Here is a 16,738-nt window from a genome sequence, read left to right on the forward strand (position 1 = left end):
TGTTCAACCTTGGGTCCTGTTCAACCTTGGGTCCTGTTCAACCTTGGGTCTTGTTGAACCTTCGGTCCTGTTCAACCTTGGGTCTTGTTCAACCTTGGGTCCTGTTCAACCTTGGGTCTTGGTCAACCTTGGGTCCTGTTCAACCTTGGGTCCTGTTCAACCTTGGGTCTTGTTCAACCTTGGGTCCTGTTCAACCTTGGGTCTTGGTCAACCGTGGGTCTTGTTCAACCTTGGGTCCTGTTCAACCTTGGGTCTTGTTCAACCTTGGGTCTTGTTCAACCTTGGGTCCTGGTCAACCTTGGGTCCTGTTCAACCTTGGGTCCTGTTCAACCTTGGGTCTTGTTCAACCTTGGGTCCTGTTCAACCTTGGGTCTTGTTCAACCTTGGGTCCTGTTCAACCTTGGGTCCTGTTCAACCTTGGGTCTTGGTCAACCTTGGGTCTTGGTCAACCTTGGGTCTTGGTCAACCTTGGGTCCTGTTCAACCTTGGGTCTTGTTCAACCTTGGGTCCTGTTCAACCTTGGGTCCTGTTAACGACCCCGCTGGCTAACAAGACTTCATAATCCCTTTGGGCTCGCGGGAGCACCCTGTTTTTGCCAGGAAGGCAGCGTTGCTTAAATATCTCCTTTCCCTGGACCCACAAGTCCCCATAGAGATGCTGGGGCTCTTGGATGTGATGGTCCCACGTGCCGGCTTGAAGGAAGAGCCACGATGTCCATGTGCCCAAGGCACCTGCTAGTAAATCTCTTTACACCTATATGCAGGCCCTCATGTTTAAAAGCAGAGAGGGGCTCACACAACCCCTCATCCCCCCCCCCAAAAAAAAACCTTGGTGGGGCATTAGCATCCCCAGACATCTCTGAATATCCTCCTCCAAGATCAGGCTCATGGGACGAGATCAAAGGGGTGGAAGTCCCTACCTAAGGAGGGAACAACCCTCTACTTCTGTGGCACATCACCCCCTGGAGAAGCTCCCTGGCCCACCGGTACCTCCTCCAAGTGGGTCCTCTGATGGAGAACACACTCGGTGCCCGCACTGAATGCCTTCCCGCAGACCAGGCACGCGTGGGAGCTCTCCTGCGCGTGGACCTGCTGGTGCGTGGCGAGGTGGGAGCTGCTCCGAAAGGCTTTCTGGCATCGCTGGCAGCTGTACGGCATCTCCCCGGTGTGGATCCGCTGGTGCAAGATGAGTTTTTGCTTCTGGGTAAAGGATTTCCCGCAATCAGAGCAGGAAAAAGGTTTTTCTCCGGTGTGTGTCCTCCGATGCCTGGAAAGGCTCGAGTTCTGGGTGAAGCACTCCCCACACTCAGGGCACTCGTAGGGTCTCTCTCCCTTATGGATCCGATGGTGGGAGACGAGGTTGGAGAAGTCGTTGAAGGTCTTCCCGCAATCTGGGCATTTGTAGGGTCGTTCTCCCGTGTGATTTCTTTGGTGGCGTCTCAGGCTGTTTCTCCAGCAGAAGGTCTTCCCACACTCTGGGCATTTATGGGTCTTCTGCTTGGCACGGGCCACCGGCTTGCTCGTGTCCTTCACACCACCCCCTTGCCTCGCCGGTGTCTGCTTCTTGCTCTCCAACTTGTCCTCCAGCACCTGGGGTGGTCGTCTTGGCTCCATCTGGGTGCTTTCGGTGCCTGCTTGAGAAAGACAAAGCCATCGCACCAACTCGGATGAGCGGAGGAGAAGAGGGGCCAGGGCTTCCACGAACAAGGATGGAGGAGAAACCCAAGTATCTGTTGGGGTAACGCAAGCTGGGAAGACCCAGGAGGGGGTTTGCAGCAGTGGAGGATGGGTGAAGAGAGGCTTCCACGTCCACAAATGAACCTGGGAAATGTTCTTGGAGACCACCGGCTATCACCAAGACTGAGTTATGAACCTCCCCGCCTCGAGGAGTTTCTTCCAGTGCAGCTCCGCTAGTCGGAGGTCTCTGGTCTCCTGCTTAGACCAGGACTATCCCCACCAACGGTTCAACCTAACATGGGGACAGAGCAAATCCATCCCAAGGGACATCCCCCACACCATCACTGCTGCCACACTGGGAGCAGGAATCCCAACACAGCCCCACCATGTGCTTCTCCAGACCATCCCCACCCACGGCTCCACCAGGGCATGGGGACATCTCATGCTAAGCCCCCTCCGAGGACTCACCATCGTGGAGGACTTGCTGATGTCTCATGAGGTGAGACCTCTTCCGGAAGGTCTTCTCGCAGTGCGAGCAGGCGTACGGTCTCTCTCCCGTGTGAATGCGTTGGTGGGTGATGAGATCCGAGCGCCAGGAGAAGCGTTTCCCGCACGTGGTGCAGAGAAAGGGCTTCTCCTTGGTGTGCGTCCTCCAGTGACGGAGGAGAACCACGCTCTGCGCGAAGCTCTTCCCGCAATCCAGGCATTTGAAAGGCTTTTCTCCCGTGTGGATCCGTCGGTGCCGGGTCAAGCTGCTCCCCCATGTGAAGACCTTCTTGCAGTCCACACACTTGTACTCCTTCTCTCTGGAACTGCTCTTTGGTTGGGTTGTGTCTTCTTGAAGATCTTCGGCATACGTCCCTTTGAAAGAGCATTTTCGGGGTCTTCTTGGTACTTGTTTATCATCCGGCTGATGTTGAACGTCATGGTCCATGTCCACCTTGGGGTTTTGGGGTTCCTCTATGGGTCCTTCCACCATCACCCTGTCTTCGTCCATGGGCTGGGACTCCTTCTTCTCATCCTCTGTCCCATCACCTGTTGGGAGACCAAAGAGGGTCATTTGATACATGTTAAGGGACGTTAAGAGAGGCCACCACCTCCAGCAGCTCCAGCTCCAGCCCAGTACCACCCAGTACAGTGCCGCCTAGCTGCTGGAGCCCTCCCAGCAAGACCTCGATCCACTCCAGTAGCTGCACTGGGATCCCAGATCGCTCCAGAAGGTGACACCGCAGACTGGGGGTGCCCTACTCTGACTCCTGTAGATGATTCCAAGCCTATCTATTGACACCAGTCCTGCCCAGTCGCTAGCACTGGGACCAGAATCAGTTAAGACTGAATAAAGAAGACAGGTCAAACTGCGATGACCAACGCATAGACTTGTACTACACCACCAGCCCTTTTTACACCCTTTTTTTGCCTGCCCCCCCCCTTCCACCCTTCCCCTGCTCATCACCTCCTCCGTACTCACAGCCCCCCCCCCCAGCACTGCATCTTTATCAGCTGCAAAGCTTTTGGTAGAACTTCAAAGCGGGTAGAAACCCACCCGTTAGGTAGAAACCCACCCGTTGGCGCGACCCGGGAGGTTCGTTTCTTCTTAGCCTCTTCGTTAACGCTAATCGGGCAGGTTTTTACGCCTCTGCCTGCTTCTCTCCCTCCCTTTCCTTATCCTCCTCCTCACACTCCGCACGGCCTTGCCCGTTAGCGCCAGTAACGAGGTTTGTTCTTATCGTCGCCTCCCTTATCATGGTGTGGGGTGGGTTTGTCCCTGGACGTTCTCCTTGATGGCTTCTTGGTCCAGATACTCTTAAAGGAGACGTGTGTTGGGTGCCTGGGGGAGCTGCAGGCAGAGAAGGCGCGGAAAGGGCGGGGGAGGGTGGGGGCGGTTGAAATTTGGGGAGCAGAAGGTCCTTGCCCGGGGACGAGACGCGCCGGTGGCTCTTCTCTTGCATGACGTGGTCATGGGAAGAGCATCGGTCCACGCGTCACCCCACGGCCGGGCAAGGCTGGAGAAGCCCCATCCCCTTGGGTGATGTTGAAGGTCCACCTGGGGAGGCTTCAGAGCCCCCCCAGGTTATTTGGGAGGGGGTACCCGGCCTCCTCCGTGGTGTTATTTAGGGGAGAACTGGAGGGCGTGCAGGGAGACCCCAGCTCGACGCAGTGATTGATGGTTGATGGGTGTCCCCCCAACCGGGGGGTGCAGCATCACCCTCAGCCCCGACGGGGACCACCTACACTGGGCACAGAGCAATAAGGAGCGGTGCTGAGTCGGGGGGGTCCTTCTTCCTGACCCCCTTCCCAGACCACCCCGTTACCTGTGGAGTGCTGCTCTGGACCCCCCCCTTCCCTCTGGGCGCTGCCAGGGACCCCCCCACCATTCCCCCTGGGTGCTGCCAGGGACCCCCCCTCCCAATTCCCTGCAGCCACTCCCTGGGATACCCCATTCCCCTGGGTGCTGCCTGGGACCCCCCCCCTTCCCTCTGGGTGCTGCCTGGGACCCCCCCCTTCCCTCTGGGTGCTGCCTGGGACCCCCCCACCATTCCCTCTGGGTGCTGCCTGGGACCCCCCCTCCCAATTCCCTGCAGCCACTGCCTGGGACCCCCCCGCATTCCCCCTGGGTGCTGCCAGGGACCCCCCCCATTCCCTGTAGCCACTGCCAGGGACCCCCCCCGCATTCCCCCTGGGTGCTGCCAGGGACCCCCCCGCATTCCCTCTGGGTGCTGCCAGGGACCCCCCCTCATTCCCTCTGGGTGCTGCCTGGGACCCCCCCGCATTCCCCTGGGTGCTGCCAGGGACCCCCCCACCTTCCCTCTGGGTGCTGCCTGGGACCCCCCCGCATTCCCCTGGGTGCTGCCTGGGACCCCCCCGCATTCCCCCTGGGTGCTGCCTGGGACCCCCCCTCATTCCCCCTGGGTGCTGCCTGGGACCCCCCCGCATTCCCCTGGGTGCTGCCTGGGAGCCCCCCGCATTCCCCTGGGTGCTGCCCTGGGGTACCCCATTTTCTCCAGCTGCTGCCCAGGACCGACTCCCCCCCCCCCCCAGTACCTGCAGGTGCTACCCCGGGGCCCCCCCGTCCCTGTGGGCTCAGCCAGGGACCCCCCCCCGTTACCATCAGGGCTCTGCCCAGGACCCCCCAGTACCTACGGGGCACAGGCCGGGACCCTCCCGGGGACCCCCCCGTACCCAGCAGCCACTGCCCGGGACCCCCCCCGGGACCCCCCCGTACCCAGCAGCCGTTACCCGGGACCCCCCCCCGGGACCCCCCCGTACCCAGCAGCCGTTACCCGGGACCCCCCTGGGGACCCCCTGGGACCCCCCCCCGCACCCAGGAACCTCTACCCGGGACCCCCCGGGACCCCCCCGTACCCAGGAACCGCTACCCGGGAACCCTCTGGGGACCCCCCCCGTACCCAGCAGACGCTACTCGGGAACCCCCCGCGGACCCCCCCGTACCCAGCAGCCGTTACCCGGGACCCCCCGGGACCCCCTCGTCCCCAGCAGCCGTTACCCGGGACCCCCCGGGACCCCCCCGTACCCAGCAGCCGTTACCCGGGACCCCCCGGGACCCCCCCATACCCAGGAGCCGCTACCGGGGACCCCCCCGGTACCTATGGGGCACAGACCGGGAGCCCCCCGCACCCAGCAGCCGCTGCCCGGGAACCCCCCCGGGACCCCCCCGCACCCAGCAGCCGCTGCCCGGGACCCCCCTGGGGACCCCCCGGGACCCCCCCGGGACCGCCCCGCACCCAGCAGCCGTTACCCGGGACCCCCCGGGACCCCCCCGTACCCAGCAGCCGTTACCCGGGACCCCCCGGGACCCCCCCGGTACCTACGGGGCACAGACCGGGACCCCCCCGCACCCAGCAGCCGCTACCCGGGACCCCCCCCCGGGACCCCCCCGTACCCAGCAGCCGCTGCCCGGGACCCCCCGGGACCCCCCCGGTACCTACGGGGCACAGACCGGGACCCCCCCGCACCCAGCAGCCGCTACCGAGGACCCCCCCGAGACCGCCCCCCCCCCGGTACCTGCGGGAGCTGCCGCCCCCCGCGGAGCTCAGGGCCAGGGCGGGGATCGCTCCTGCCGGTACCGGGGGTGCAGACCGGGGGGTGTGGGGGTGTCCCCCGTGTGTACCCCCCCCCCCCACCTTGCCCGCCCCCGGTCCCGTGTCCCGGCCCCTTCCTGTGCCTCTGCACAGCGAGCCGGGCTGCAACAAACCGGGGCTACCGGGGAATGGGCGGGGGGGGATGGGATGGAGCCCCCCCCCCTCCTCCCGGTGCTACAGGGGATGCTCGGGGGGGCCGGGATGGAGCCCCCCCCCTCCTCCCGGTGCTACAGGGGATGCTCGGGGGGGCCGGGATGGAGCCCCCCCCCCCTCCCGGTGCTACAGGGGATGCTGGGGGGGCCGGGATGGAGCCCCCCCCCCTCCCGGTGCTACAGGGGATGCTCGGGGGGGCCGGGATGGAGCCCCCCCCTCCTCCCGGTGCTACAGGGGATGCTGGGGGGGGCTGGGATGGAGCCCGCCCCTCCTCCCGGTGCTACAGGGGATGCTGGGGGGGGCTGGGATGGAGCCCCCCCCCCCCTCCCGGTGCTACAGGGGATGCTGGGGGGGGCTGGGATGGAGCCCCCCCCTCCTCCCGGTGCTACAGGGGATGCTGGGGGGGGCTGGGATGGAGCCCCCCCCTCCTCCCGGTGCTACAGGGGATGCTGGGGGGGGCTGGGATGGAGCCCCCCCTCCTCCCGGTGCTACAGGGGATGCTGGGGGGGGCTGGGATGGAGCCCCCCCCTCCTCCCGGTGCTACAGGGGATGCTCTGGGGGTCTGGGATGGAGCCCCCCCCTCCTCCCGGTGCTACAGGGGATGCTGGGGGGGCCGGGATGGAGCCCCCCCCTCCTCCCGGTGCTACAGGGGATGCTGGGGGGGGCTGGGATGGAGCCCCCCCCTCCTCCCGGTGCTACAGGGGATGCTGGGGGGGCCGGGGTGGAGCCCCCCCCTCCTCCCGGTGCTACAGGGGATGCTCGGGGGGGCCGGGATGGAGCCCCCCCCTCCTCCCGGTGCTACAGGGGATGCTCGGGGGGGCCGGGATGGAGCCCCCCCCCCTCCTCCCGGTGCTACAGGGGATGCTGGGGGGGCCGGGATGGAGGCCCCCCCCCCCCCCCCCGGTGCTACAGGGGATGCTCGGGGGGGCCGGGATGGAGCCCCCCCCTCCTCCCGGTGCTACAGGGGATGCTGGGGGGGGCTGGGATGGAGCCCCCCCCCCCCCTCCCGGTGCTACAGGGGATGCTCGGGGGGGCCGGGATGGAGCCCCCCCCTCCTCCCGGTGCTACAGGGGATGCTGGGGGGGCCGGGATGGAGCCCCCCCCTCCTCCCGGTGCTACAGGGGATGCTGGGGGGGGCCGGGGTGGAGCCCCCCCCTCCTCCCGGTGCTACAGGGGATGCTCGGGGGGGCCGGGATGGAGCCCCCCCCTCCTCCCGGTGCTACAGGGGATGCTCGGGGGGGCCGGGATGGAGCCCCCCCCTCCTCCCGGTGCTACAGGGGATGCTCGGGGGGGCCGGGATGGAGCCCCCCCCTCCTCCCGGTGCTACAGGGGATGCTCGGGGGGGCCGGGATGGAGCCCCCCCCTCCTCCCGGTGCTACAGGGGATGCTGGGGGGGCCGGGATGGAGCCCCCCCCCCTCCCGGTGCTACAGGGGATGCTCGGGGGGGCCGGGATGGAGCCCCCCCCTCCTCCCGGTGCTACAGGGGATGCTGGGGGGGGCCGGGATGGAGCCCCCCCCTCCTCCCGGTGCTACAGGGGATGCTGGGGGGGGCTGGGATGGAGCCCCCCCCTCCTCCCGGTGCTACAGGGGATGCTCGGGGGGGCCGGGATGGAGCCCCCCCCCCCTCCCAGTGCTACAGGGGATGCTGGGGGGGCCGGGATGGAGCCCCCCCCCTCCTCCCGGTGCTACAGGGGATGCTCGGGGGGGCTGGGATGGAGCCCCCCTCCTCCCGGTGCTACAGGGGATGCTCGGGGGGGCCGGGATGGAGCCCCCCCCTCCTCCCGGTGCTACAGGGGATGCTCGGGGGGGCCGGGATGGAGCCCCCCCCTCCTCCCGGTGCTACAGGGGATGCTGGGGGGGGCTGGGATGGAGCCCCCCCCTCCTCCCGGTGCTACAGGGGATGCTCGGGGGGGGCCGGGATGGAGCCCCCCCCTCCCCCGGTGCTACAGGGGATGCTCTGGGGGTCTGGGATGGAGCCCCCCCTCCCAGTGCTATGGGGGATGGAGCCCCATGACCTCCTACTTCTACCAGGGGATGCTCGGGGGGGGCCGGGATGGAGCCCCCTCCCCTCCTCCCGGTGCTACAGGGGGTGCTTGGGGGGGGCTGGGATGGAGCCCCCCCCCCACCTCCTGGTGCTACCAGGGGATGCTCTGGGGGGCTGGGATGGAGCCCCCCCCTCCCCAGTGCTAACGGGGGATGCTCAGTGGAGGGGTTGGGATGGAGCCCCCCGACCCCCTGCCCCTCTCCGTAGCCCCCCTCCAAGAAAGAGCAGCCTCATTTTTAGATGAAATAAATAATAATTTTTTTGAAAAAAGAGACGACTTTTCCCATAAATAATTGAATTTACCGATTTTCACCCACGCGCTGACCTTGAGAATTAAAAGAAAAGGTTAAAAAGAACCAAGCCAAAGGTCCGGCGTTGATAAAAACACCACGGAAACGTGACAGGAACGTGGGGTTTGGGGTTGTTGGTATTTTTTTTAACAAAGGAAGGATCCGCCGCCAATTGGCCTCGTGCCTGGGCGGCCGCGGGCTTTGAAAAACGTGGATTTTGGGTTTTATTGGGGGTAAAGACCTTCTGCTGGAAGACGGGGGTCTTGAGACGAAGCCAACAGCGAACGAGAAGCTAATTTAGATGTCACCGAAAAATATATCTCTATGTAGAGCTATCTTGGTCCCAAGTCGGACGTCCCAACACGGACCACGAGATGGGAGCGAGGCCTTGATTTCACCCATCTTAAATGTTCCCACCGTGAAAAATATCTTCCAAAAACGTGAATTTAAACCTAAAGCTAATTAATTCAACCCATCAACGCCTTGCCAACATCCTCCTTCGCGGAGGTGAAGGAGAAGAAAAGTCCTCCCAGGTGGCTTCAAGAGCCAACCCAGTCTGGGGAAGGGGGACTCAGGTCCTTGACATCACCTAGGACCCACCTCTCAACTTAGAAAAATACAGATGTTGGGTTTTTCCACCTCAAAAAACCTTAATTTTCCTGCGCCAACTAACGTTAAGTTTTATTAATGATGTCTTTGGCCTATCCAAGGTTTATTTTTATTGCTGGAGGATCACAAGGGGTGAAAGAGAGGAAGATGAGGGCAGAACTTGACCGCCTGTTGCAACCTGAACGTGAGGTATGGGGTTGGAGACCCCAAAAATCACAGCCCAAGATGGATGCCCACCTACACCGGGAGACTTGCCGCCACCTTCTGCTCCACGTGGTGTTTCTGGTGGGACCTTGGCTCCTTGTAGCTCCTCCAGCACTCGGAGAACTTGTAGGGGGCCTCCTCCATGTGGGTCTACTGGGTTTAATGAGCTTTGAGCTCATGGTGAAGCCCTTCCTACAACTGGAGCATCTATAGGGTCTCTCCCCGGTGTGGATCCACTGGTGTCTGATCAGGTTGGAGCTTCTACCACAGCTTTTCCTGCACTCCTGGCCCAGGTAGGGTCATCAAGATGAGTGGGGAGGTGGGACCTCTGGGCAAAGCACCTCCCCAGCTTGGGCAGACTTCTCCCCCAGTATGGGTCCTGTGGTGGGAGATCAGGTCCACACTCTGGCCAAAGCTCTTCCCACAGAAGAAGGGTCTCTTGCCATGATGGATCCTCTTGTAGAACATGAGGTTGAAGCCGCCACCAAAGCTCCTCCAGCACTTGGGGAGGTGTAGGGTCACTCGTCGGTGTGGTGATGGATCAGGCTGTACGTCCAGCTGAAGGTGGGCATGTCCCCCCTTGGAGAACATCAGCATCAAGGTCCTCAAAGATGCCCTGACCATGGGAGAAGCTGGTCTGCATCATCTCATGGTGATCCCCCAACCGCATCTCACCCAGCTCCGGGCTCTGGGAGTCCTCTTTGGTCCTTCCAGCTACCAGCCCTGAGGATGATGAAGGCCAGGAGGACGTCCCTGGGTGGGGTTGGGAGGTCCAGGGTCCTCCAGCCAAGCCTTCTCCCACCTTGGGCTGGAGAAGCAGCGCAGGGCAGGATGAGGACCCAAGAGATGCTCGACTGGAGAGGTGAGGTGATAGAAACAGGCAGCTCCAAGCCTGACCTACTTTCCTCCTCCATCCTTGGAGGAGAAGACATTCCTTGGGAGCCATCGTGTCCCTCCACCGGCTGGAAGAGGAGCTCTTGGAGGTCACCACGAAGAGTCCTCACCTCTCCAATCCCTCAAAGAAAAACCCTTTCTTAGCTACAAAACATCTTGCCGCGTTGTCCGAGTTGCCCACCCAGTCCCGGAGGAGAGGTTGGTTCCACCCGGGCGCAGCAGGACACTGTCCCTGGTGGGTTCCGTCCCTCGAAACTCAAGGCCGGTGTCCCGATCTCCACCCCACGGCGGGTAAAACCCCACGGTGACCCCGTCCCGGCACGGTTTTGGGTGGCGAAAAACTTGGGGGTTGCCCTCCTGACATCATCACCTCGGGCATCGCCTTCTCCGTGGTCCAGCTTTGGACCTTCCAGCGTCTCCTAAGGATCCTCCAGGCCACGGGGCTCTTCCTCCGCGAGGAAGATGAGGGGCGCGGGAGGCGGGAGCCGCCCCGACTCCTTGACCTCATTGCGGTGTTTACAGCGGATGGAGCTGATGGGGGGGGGGTGGGGGGGTCCCCATCCTGTCCCTGCTCGGAGGCTACAAAGGAGGTGATGAAGAAGGGTGCTGAGCCCCCGCACCCCACACCGGGGGCAGCTGGGAGGGTGCTGAGCCCCCGCACCCCGCTCCGGGGGCAGCTGGGAGGGTGCTGAGCCCCCGCACCCCACACCGGGGGCAGCTGGGAGGGTGCTGAGCCCCCCGCACCCCGCTCCGGGGGCAGCTGGGAGGGCGCTGAGCCCCCGCACCCTGCACCGGGGGCAGCTGGGAGGGTGCTGAGCCCCCCGCACCCCGCACCGGGTGCAGATGGGAGGGTGCTGAGCCCCCGCACCCCGCACCAGGGGCAGCTGGGAGGGTGCTGAGCCCCCTGCACCCCGCTCCGGGGGCAGCTGGGAGGGTGCTGAGCCCCCGCACCCCGCACCGGGTGCAGCTGGGAGGGTGCTGAGCCCCCCGCACCCCGCACCGGGGGCAGCTGGGAGGGTGCTGAGCCCCCCGCACCCCGCACAGGGTGCAGCTGGGAGGGTGCTGAGCACCCGCACCCCGCTCCGGGGGCAGCTGGGAGGGTGCTGAGCCCCCACACCCCGCACCAGGTGCAGCTGGGAGGGTGCTGAGCCCCCCGCACCCCGCACCGGGGGCAGCTGGGAGGGTGCTGAGCCCCCCGCACCCCGCACAGGGTGCAGCTGGGAGGGTGCTGAGCCCCCGCACCCCGCACCGGGGGCAGCTGGGAGGGTGCTGAGCCCCCCGCACCCCGCACCGGGGGCAGCTGGCAGGGTGCTGAGCCCCCCGCACCCCGCACAGGGTGCAGCTGGGAGGGTGCTGAGCCCCCGCACCCCGCACCGGGTGCAGATGGGAGGGTGCTGAGCCCCCGCACCCCGCTCCGGGGGCAGCTGGGAGGGTGCTGAACCCCCCGCACCCCGCACCGGGTGCAGCTGGGAGGGTGCTGAGCCCCCGCACCCCGCACCGGGTGCAGCTGGGAGGGTGCTGAGCCCCCGCACCCCGCACCGGGGGCAGCTGGGAGGGTGCTGAGCCCCCGCACCCCGCACCGGGGGCAGCTGGGAGGGTGCTGAGCCCCCGCACCGGGGGCAGCTGGGAGGGTGCTGAGCCCCCCGCACCCCGCACCGGGGGCAGCTGGGAGGGTGCTGAGCCCCCGCACCGGGGGCAGCTGGGAGGGTGCTGAGCCCCCCGCACCCCGCACCGGGGGCAGCCGGACGCGTGGGAACGCGCCGCTCCCGCCCAGCGGGTGCCGGGGATGGGGGCGGGGGGGGGTGGGTGGGTGCGGGGGGTGCCTCAGCCTCGGGGTCCCCCCCCGGCGCGGGGGCGCTGCGGGTGCCGGCGCTGGGATCACAGGCCCTGCTGCGCCGACATGGCTGCGGCAACCGGGGCGCTGCGGGGGCGGCCTGTGCCTGCCTGTGCCTGCCTGTGCCCTGCCTGCGCCTGCCTGTGCCTGCCTGTACCCTGCCTGTGCCTGCCTGTACCCTGCCTGTGCCTGCCTGCGCCCTGCCTGTGCCTGCCTGCGCCCTGCCTGTGCCTGCCTGCGCCCTGCCTGTGCCTGCCTGTACCCTGCCTGTGCCTGCCTGTACCCTGCCTGTGCCTGCCTGTACCCTGCCTGTGCCTGCCTGTGCCCTGCCTGTGCCTGCCTGCGCCCTGCCTGTACCCTGCCTGTGCCTGCCTGTACCCTGCCTGTGCCTGCCTGTGCCCTGCCTGCGCCTGCCTGCGCCCTGCCTGTACCCTGCCTGTACCCTGCCTGTGCCTGCCTGTACCCTGCCTGTGCCTGCCTGCGCCCTGCCTGTACCCTGCCTGTGCCTGCCTGTACCCTGCCTGTGCCTGCCTGCGCCCTGCCTGTACCCTGCCTGTGCCTGCCTGTACCCTGCCTGTGCCTGCCTGCGCCCTGCCTGTACCCTGCCTGCACCCTGCCTGTGCCTGCCTGTGCCTGCCTGCGCCTGCCTGTGCCCTGCCTGCGCCTGCCTGTGCCTGCCTGTACCCTGCCTGTGCCTGCCTGTACCCTGCCTGTGCCTGCCTGCGCCCTGCCTGTACCCTGCCTGTGCCTGCCTGTACCCTGCCTGTGCCTGCCTGCGCCCTGCCTGTACCCTGCCTGTGCCTGCCTGTACCCTGCCTGTGCCTGCCTGCGCCCTGCCTGTACCCTGCCTGCACCCTGCCTGTGCCTGCCTGTGCCCTGCCTGCGCCTGCCTGCACCTGCCTGTGCCCTGCCTGTACCCTGCCTGTGCCCTGCCTGCGCCTGCCTGCGCCTGCCTGCGCCCTGCCTGCGCCTGCCTGTACCCTGCCTGCGCCTGCCTGTGCCTGCCTGTACCCTGCCTGTGCCCTGCCTGCACCCTGCCTGTGCCCTGCCTGTGCCCTGCCTGTGCCCTGCCTGCACCCTGCCTACGCCCTGCCTGCGCCCTGCCTGTGCTCTGCCTGTGCCCTGCCTGTGCCCTGCCTGCGCCCTGCCTGTGCTCTGCCTGTGCCCTGCCTGTGCCCTGCCTGCGCCCTGCCTGCGCCCTGCCTGCGCCTGCCTGCGCCTGCCTGCGCCCTGCCTGCGCCTGCCTGTGCCCTGCCTGTGCCCTGCCTGCGCCTGCCTGCGCCCTGCCTGCGCCTGCCTGTGCCCTGCCTGCGCCTGCCTGTGCCCTGCCTGTGCCCTGCCTGCGCCTGCCTGTGCCCTGCCTGTGCCCTGCCTGCGCCCTGCCTGCGCCTGCCTGTGCCCTGCCTGTGCCCTGCCTGCGCCCTGCCTGTGCCCTGCCTGCGCCTGCCTGCGCCTGCCTGCACCCTGCCTGCACCCTGCCTGCGCCTGCCTGCGCCTGCCTGTGCCCTGCCTGCGCCTGCCTGCGCCTGCCTGCGCCCTGCCTGCGCCCTGCCTGCACCCGCCTGCACCCTGCCTGCGCCTGCCTGTGCCCTGCCTGCGCCCTGCCTGCACCCACCTGCGCCCTGCCTGCGCCCTGCCTGTGCCTGCCTGTGCCTGCCTGCGCCTGCCTGTGCCTGCCTGCGCCCTGCCTGCGCCCTGCCTGCGCCCTGCCTGTACCCTGCCTGCGCCCTGCCTGTACCCTGCCTGCTCCTGCCTGTGCCTGCCTGTGCCTGCCTGCGCCCTGCCTGCGCCCTGCCTGTGCCTGCCTGTGCCTGCCTGCGCCTGCCTGTGCCTGCCTGCGCCCTGCCTGCGCCCTGCCTGCGCCCTGCCTGTACCCTGCCTGTACCCTGCCTGTGCCCTGCCTGTGCCCTGCCTGCGCCCTGCCTGCACCCTGCCTGCACCCGCCTGCACCCGCCTGCGCCTGCCTGCGCCCTGCCTCCGCCCTGCCTCCGCCCTGCCTGCACCCTGCCTGCGCCCTGCCTGTGCCTGCCTGCGCCTGCCTGCACCCGCCTGCACCCTGCCTGCGCCCTGCCTGCACCCGCCTGCACCCTGCCTGCGCCCTGCCTGCGCCCTGCCTGTACCCTGCCTGTGCCCTGCCCGCGCCCTGCCTGTGCCTGCCTGTGCCCTGCCTGTGCCCTGCCCGCGCCCTGCCTGTACCCTGCCTGCGCCCTGCCTGCTCCTGCCTGCACCCGCCTGCACCCTGCCTGCGCCCTGCCTGTACCCTGCCTGCTCCCTGCCTGCTCCTGCCTGCACCCGCCTGCACCCTGCCTGCGCCCTGCCTGCGCCCTGCCTGCTCCTGCCTGCGCCCTGCCTGCACCCGCCTGCACCCTGCCTGCTCCTGCCTGTGCCCTGCCTGCACCCTGCCTGTACCCTGCCTGCGCCCTGCCTGTGCCTGCCTGCGCCTGCCTGCGCCTGCCTGTGCCCTGCCTGTGCCCTGCCTGCGCCTGCCTGCGCCTGCCTGTACCCTGCCTGCGCCCTGCCTGCGCCTGCCTGCGCCTGCCTGTGCCCTGCCTGTGCCCTGCCTGCGCCCTGCCTGCGCCCTGCCTGTGCCCTGCCTGCGCCCTGCCTGCACCCTGCCTGCGCCTGCCTGTGCCCTGCCTGCGCCTGCCTGCGCTCCAGGCCGCAGCGGGGCGGGAGTTGGGACCCAGATTGCTGTGGGTCGGGGGGGGCTGCCCGGGACTGGGCGGATTGGGGGGGGGGGGGGGGCGGGGGGGGCGATGCCAGAGGGGATTATCCGGCCCACAGGGTGATCCCATGGGGGGGGCAGGGTCTGGCCCCTCCCCCCGGATTAGCCGGGGGCTGATGGCGGCGCGGGCGTGCAAGGGATGGGGGGGATTATGGGGGGTGTGGGGGGGGCTCGATCCGGGGGCGCGTGTGAGGGACTGGGGGGGTTAACTGGGGGTGTGTGTAAGGGATTGGGGGGCTTAACTGGGGGTGCGTGTAAGGGATTGGGGGGTTTAACTGGGGGTGTGTGTAAGGGATTGGGGGGCTTAACTGGGGGTGCGTGTAAGGGACTGGGGGGCTTAACTGGGGGTGTGTGTAAGGGATTGGGGGGCTTAACTGGGGGTGCGTGTAAGGGATTGGGGGGGTTAATCTGGGGGTGCGTGTGAGGGACTGGGGGGCTTAACTGGGGGTGTGTGTAAGGGATTGGGGGGCTTAACTGGGGGTGCATGTAAGGGATGGGGGGCTTAACTGGGGGTGCGTGTAAGGGACTGGGGGGGTTAATCTGGGGGTGCTTGTGAGGGACCGGGGGGCTTAACTGGGGGTGCGTGTAAGGGATTGGGGGGGTTAATCTGGGGGTGCGTGCAAGGGACTGGGGGGGTTAATCTGGTTGAGTGTGCAAGGTATTGGGGGTTAAACTGGATGTGTGTGCAAGGGATTGGGGGGGGATTAATCTGGTTGAGTGTGCAAGGGATTGGGGGTTAAACTGGGTGTGTGTGCAAGGGATTGGGGGGTTAATCTGGGGGTGCGGCTGTGGCACCTCCGCCTGCGGGCGCGTGTTGGGAGCGGGTGTGCGTGGGCGTGCACGAGCGTGCACGGGGATGGGGGTGCGAGCGCACAGGCGGCCGTGGGTGCGTGCACAGGGAGGCCACGCGTGTGCGTGGAGCCCGTGACACACGCGTGTGACACGCACACGCCAGCGGGTGATGGCGTGACTGCACGGCCCCCCCCGCCCCCCCAAATCTCACTGTTACATCCCCCCAGCCCCCCAACTCCCCATATCCCCCCAACCCCCACAGCCCCTCCCAGCCCACCAGCCCCCCCCATTCCCCCCAGCCCCACCTCCCCACCCCCTACACCCCCCAACCCCCCAGCCCCCCAATTCCCCACCTCCCCACCCCCCACACCCCCCAACCCCCCAGTTCCCCACCTCCCCATCCCCCACACCCCCCAACCCACCAGCCCCCCAATTCCCCACCTCCCCACCCCCCACACCCCCCAACCCCCCAGTTCCCCACCTCCCCATCCCCACACCCCCCAACCCACCAGCCCCCCAATTCCCCACCTCCCCACCCCCCACACCCCCCAGCCCCTCAATTCCCCACCTCCCCACCCCCCCACCCCCCAACCCCCCAATTCCCCACCTCCCCACCCCCCCACCCCCCAACCCACCAGCCCCCCAATTCCCCACCTCCCCACCCCCCCACCCCCCAGCCCCCCAATTCCCCACCTCCCCACCCCCCCACCCCCCACCTCCCACCCCCCCACCCCCTACACCCCCCAGCCCCCCAATTCCCCACCTCCGCACCCCCCACACCCCCAACCCCCAACCCCCCAATTTCCCACCTCCCCACCCCCTACACCCCCCAACCCCCCAGTCCCCCATTCCCCCCCACATCGCCCCCCACCCCACCCCTCCCCACACCCCTGCGCCCCCTGCCCCCCATCCCGCACCCCTACGGCCTCCAACCCCCCCCGCGCATCGCCCCCCCCCCAGCCCCCTACATCCCCCACCAGCCCCCCCACCTCCCTAAGCCCCCATCCCCCACCCCCCACGCCCCCCCATCCCCATCCCCCCCCCAACATCCCCCCAGCCCCCCCCCCCCCGCAGCGAGGCCGCACTCCGCTCCCTCCCGCTACCGAGGCGGAGCCGGCACCTCCCCCTCCCCCTCCCCCCACCCTCCCCTCCCCCCACCCCACCCCACCCCCCCCCCGCGCCCTCCCCAACCCACCTGGGTCCCTCCCGCGGGCAGCCCCGGCCTCAGCGCCCATCCCCGTGGCGCCGCAATCCCCCCCGCCCCCCCCCATCCCTGGGACCGGCCGTACCCCCCCTCCCCCCCCCCCGCGTCCGTCTGTCCGTCCGTGTGTCCCGTCCCCCCCCCCCCCCCGGTTTTTTTTCCATCCCTCCATCACCGGGAGTTTCCCATCCTCCATCCGGAGCATCTTCATCCTCC

At 67.5% G+C, this 16,738-nt stretch overlaps 1 protein-coding gene across 1 annotated transcript; it reads right to left on the reverse strand.

Moving 5' to 3' along the window:
- Window positions 1-287: 287 nt before the first annotated feature.
- Window positions 288-3,490, reverse strand: LOC104052562 (zinc finger protein 135). Its single transcript, XM_064440205.1, has 3 exons — window positions 3,239-3,490; window positions 2,145-2,711; window positions 288-1,630 (listed from the first exon to the last, which is right to left on the reverse strand). The coding sequence occupies exons 2-3, from the start codon at window positions 2,671-2,673 to the stop codon at window positions 939-941; spliced, it is 1,221 nt and encodes a 406-aa protein (XP_064296275.1). The 5' UTR covers window positions 2,674-2,711; window positions 3,239-3,490; the 3' UTR covers window positions 288-938.
- Window positions 3,491-16,738: the final 13,248 nt, after the last annotated feature.

The sequence above is a fragment of the Phalacrocorax carbo genome, unplaced genomic scaffold, assembly GCF_963921805.1.
Source record: "Phalacrocorax carbo unplaced genomic scaffold, bPhaCar2.1 SCAFFOLD_403, whole genome shotgun sequence".
NCBI classification, from domain to species: domain Eukaryota; kingdom Metazoa; phylum Chordata; class Aves; order Suliformes; family Phalacrocoracidae; genus Phalacrocorax; species Phalacrocorax carbo.

What these genes read in the sequence shown, in the direction of transcription:
- LOC104052562 (XM_064440205.1), bottom strand. Translation starts at nt 2,673, where the DNA reads ATGGACGAAGACAGGGTGATGGTGGAAGGACCCATAGAGGAACCCCAA. An exon ending in TCAGCAAGTCCTCCACGATG is followed by an intron (nt 1,631 to 2,144) that starts GTGAGTCCTCGG and finishes TTTCTCAAGCAG; the next exon opens with GCACCGAAAGCACCCAGATG.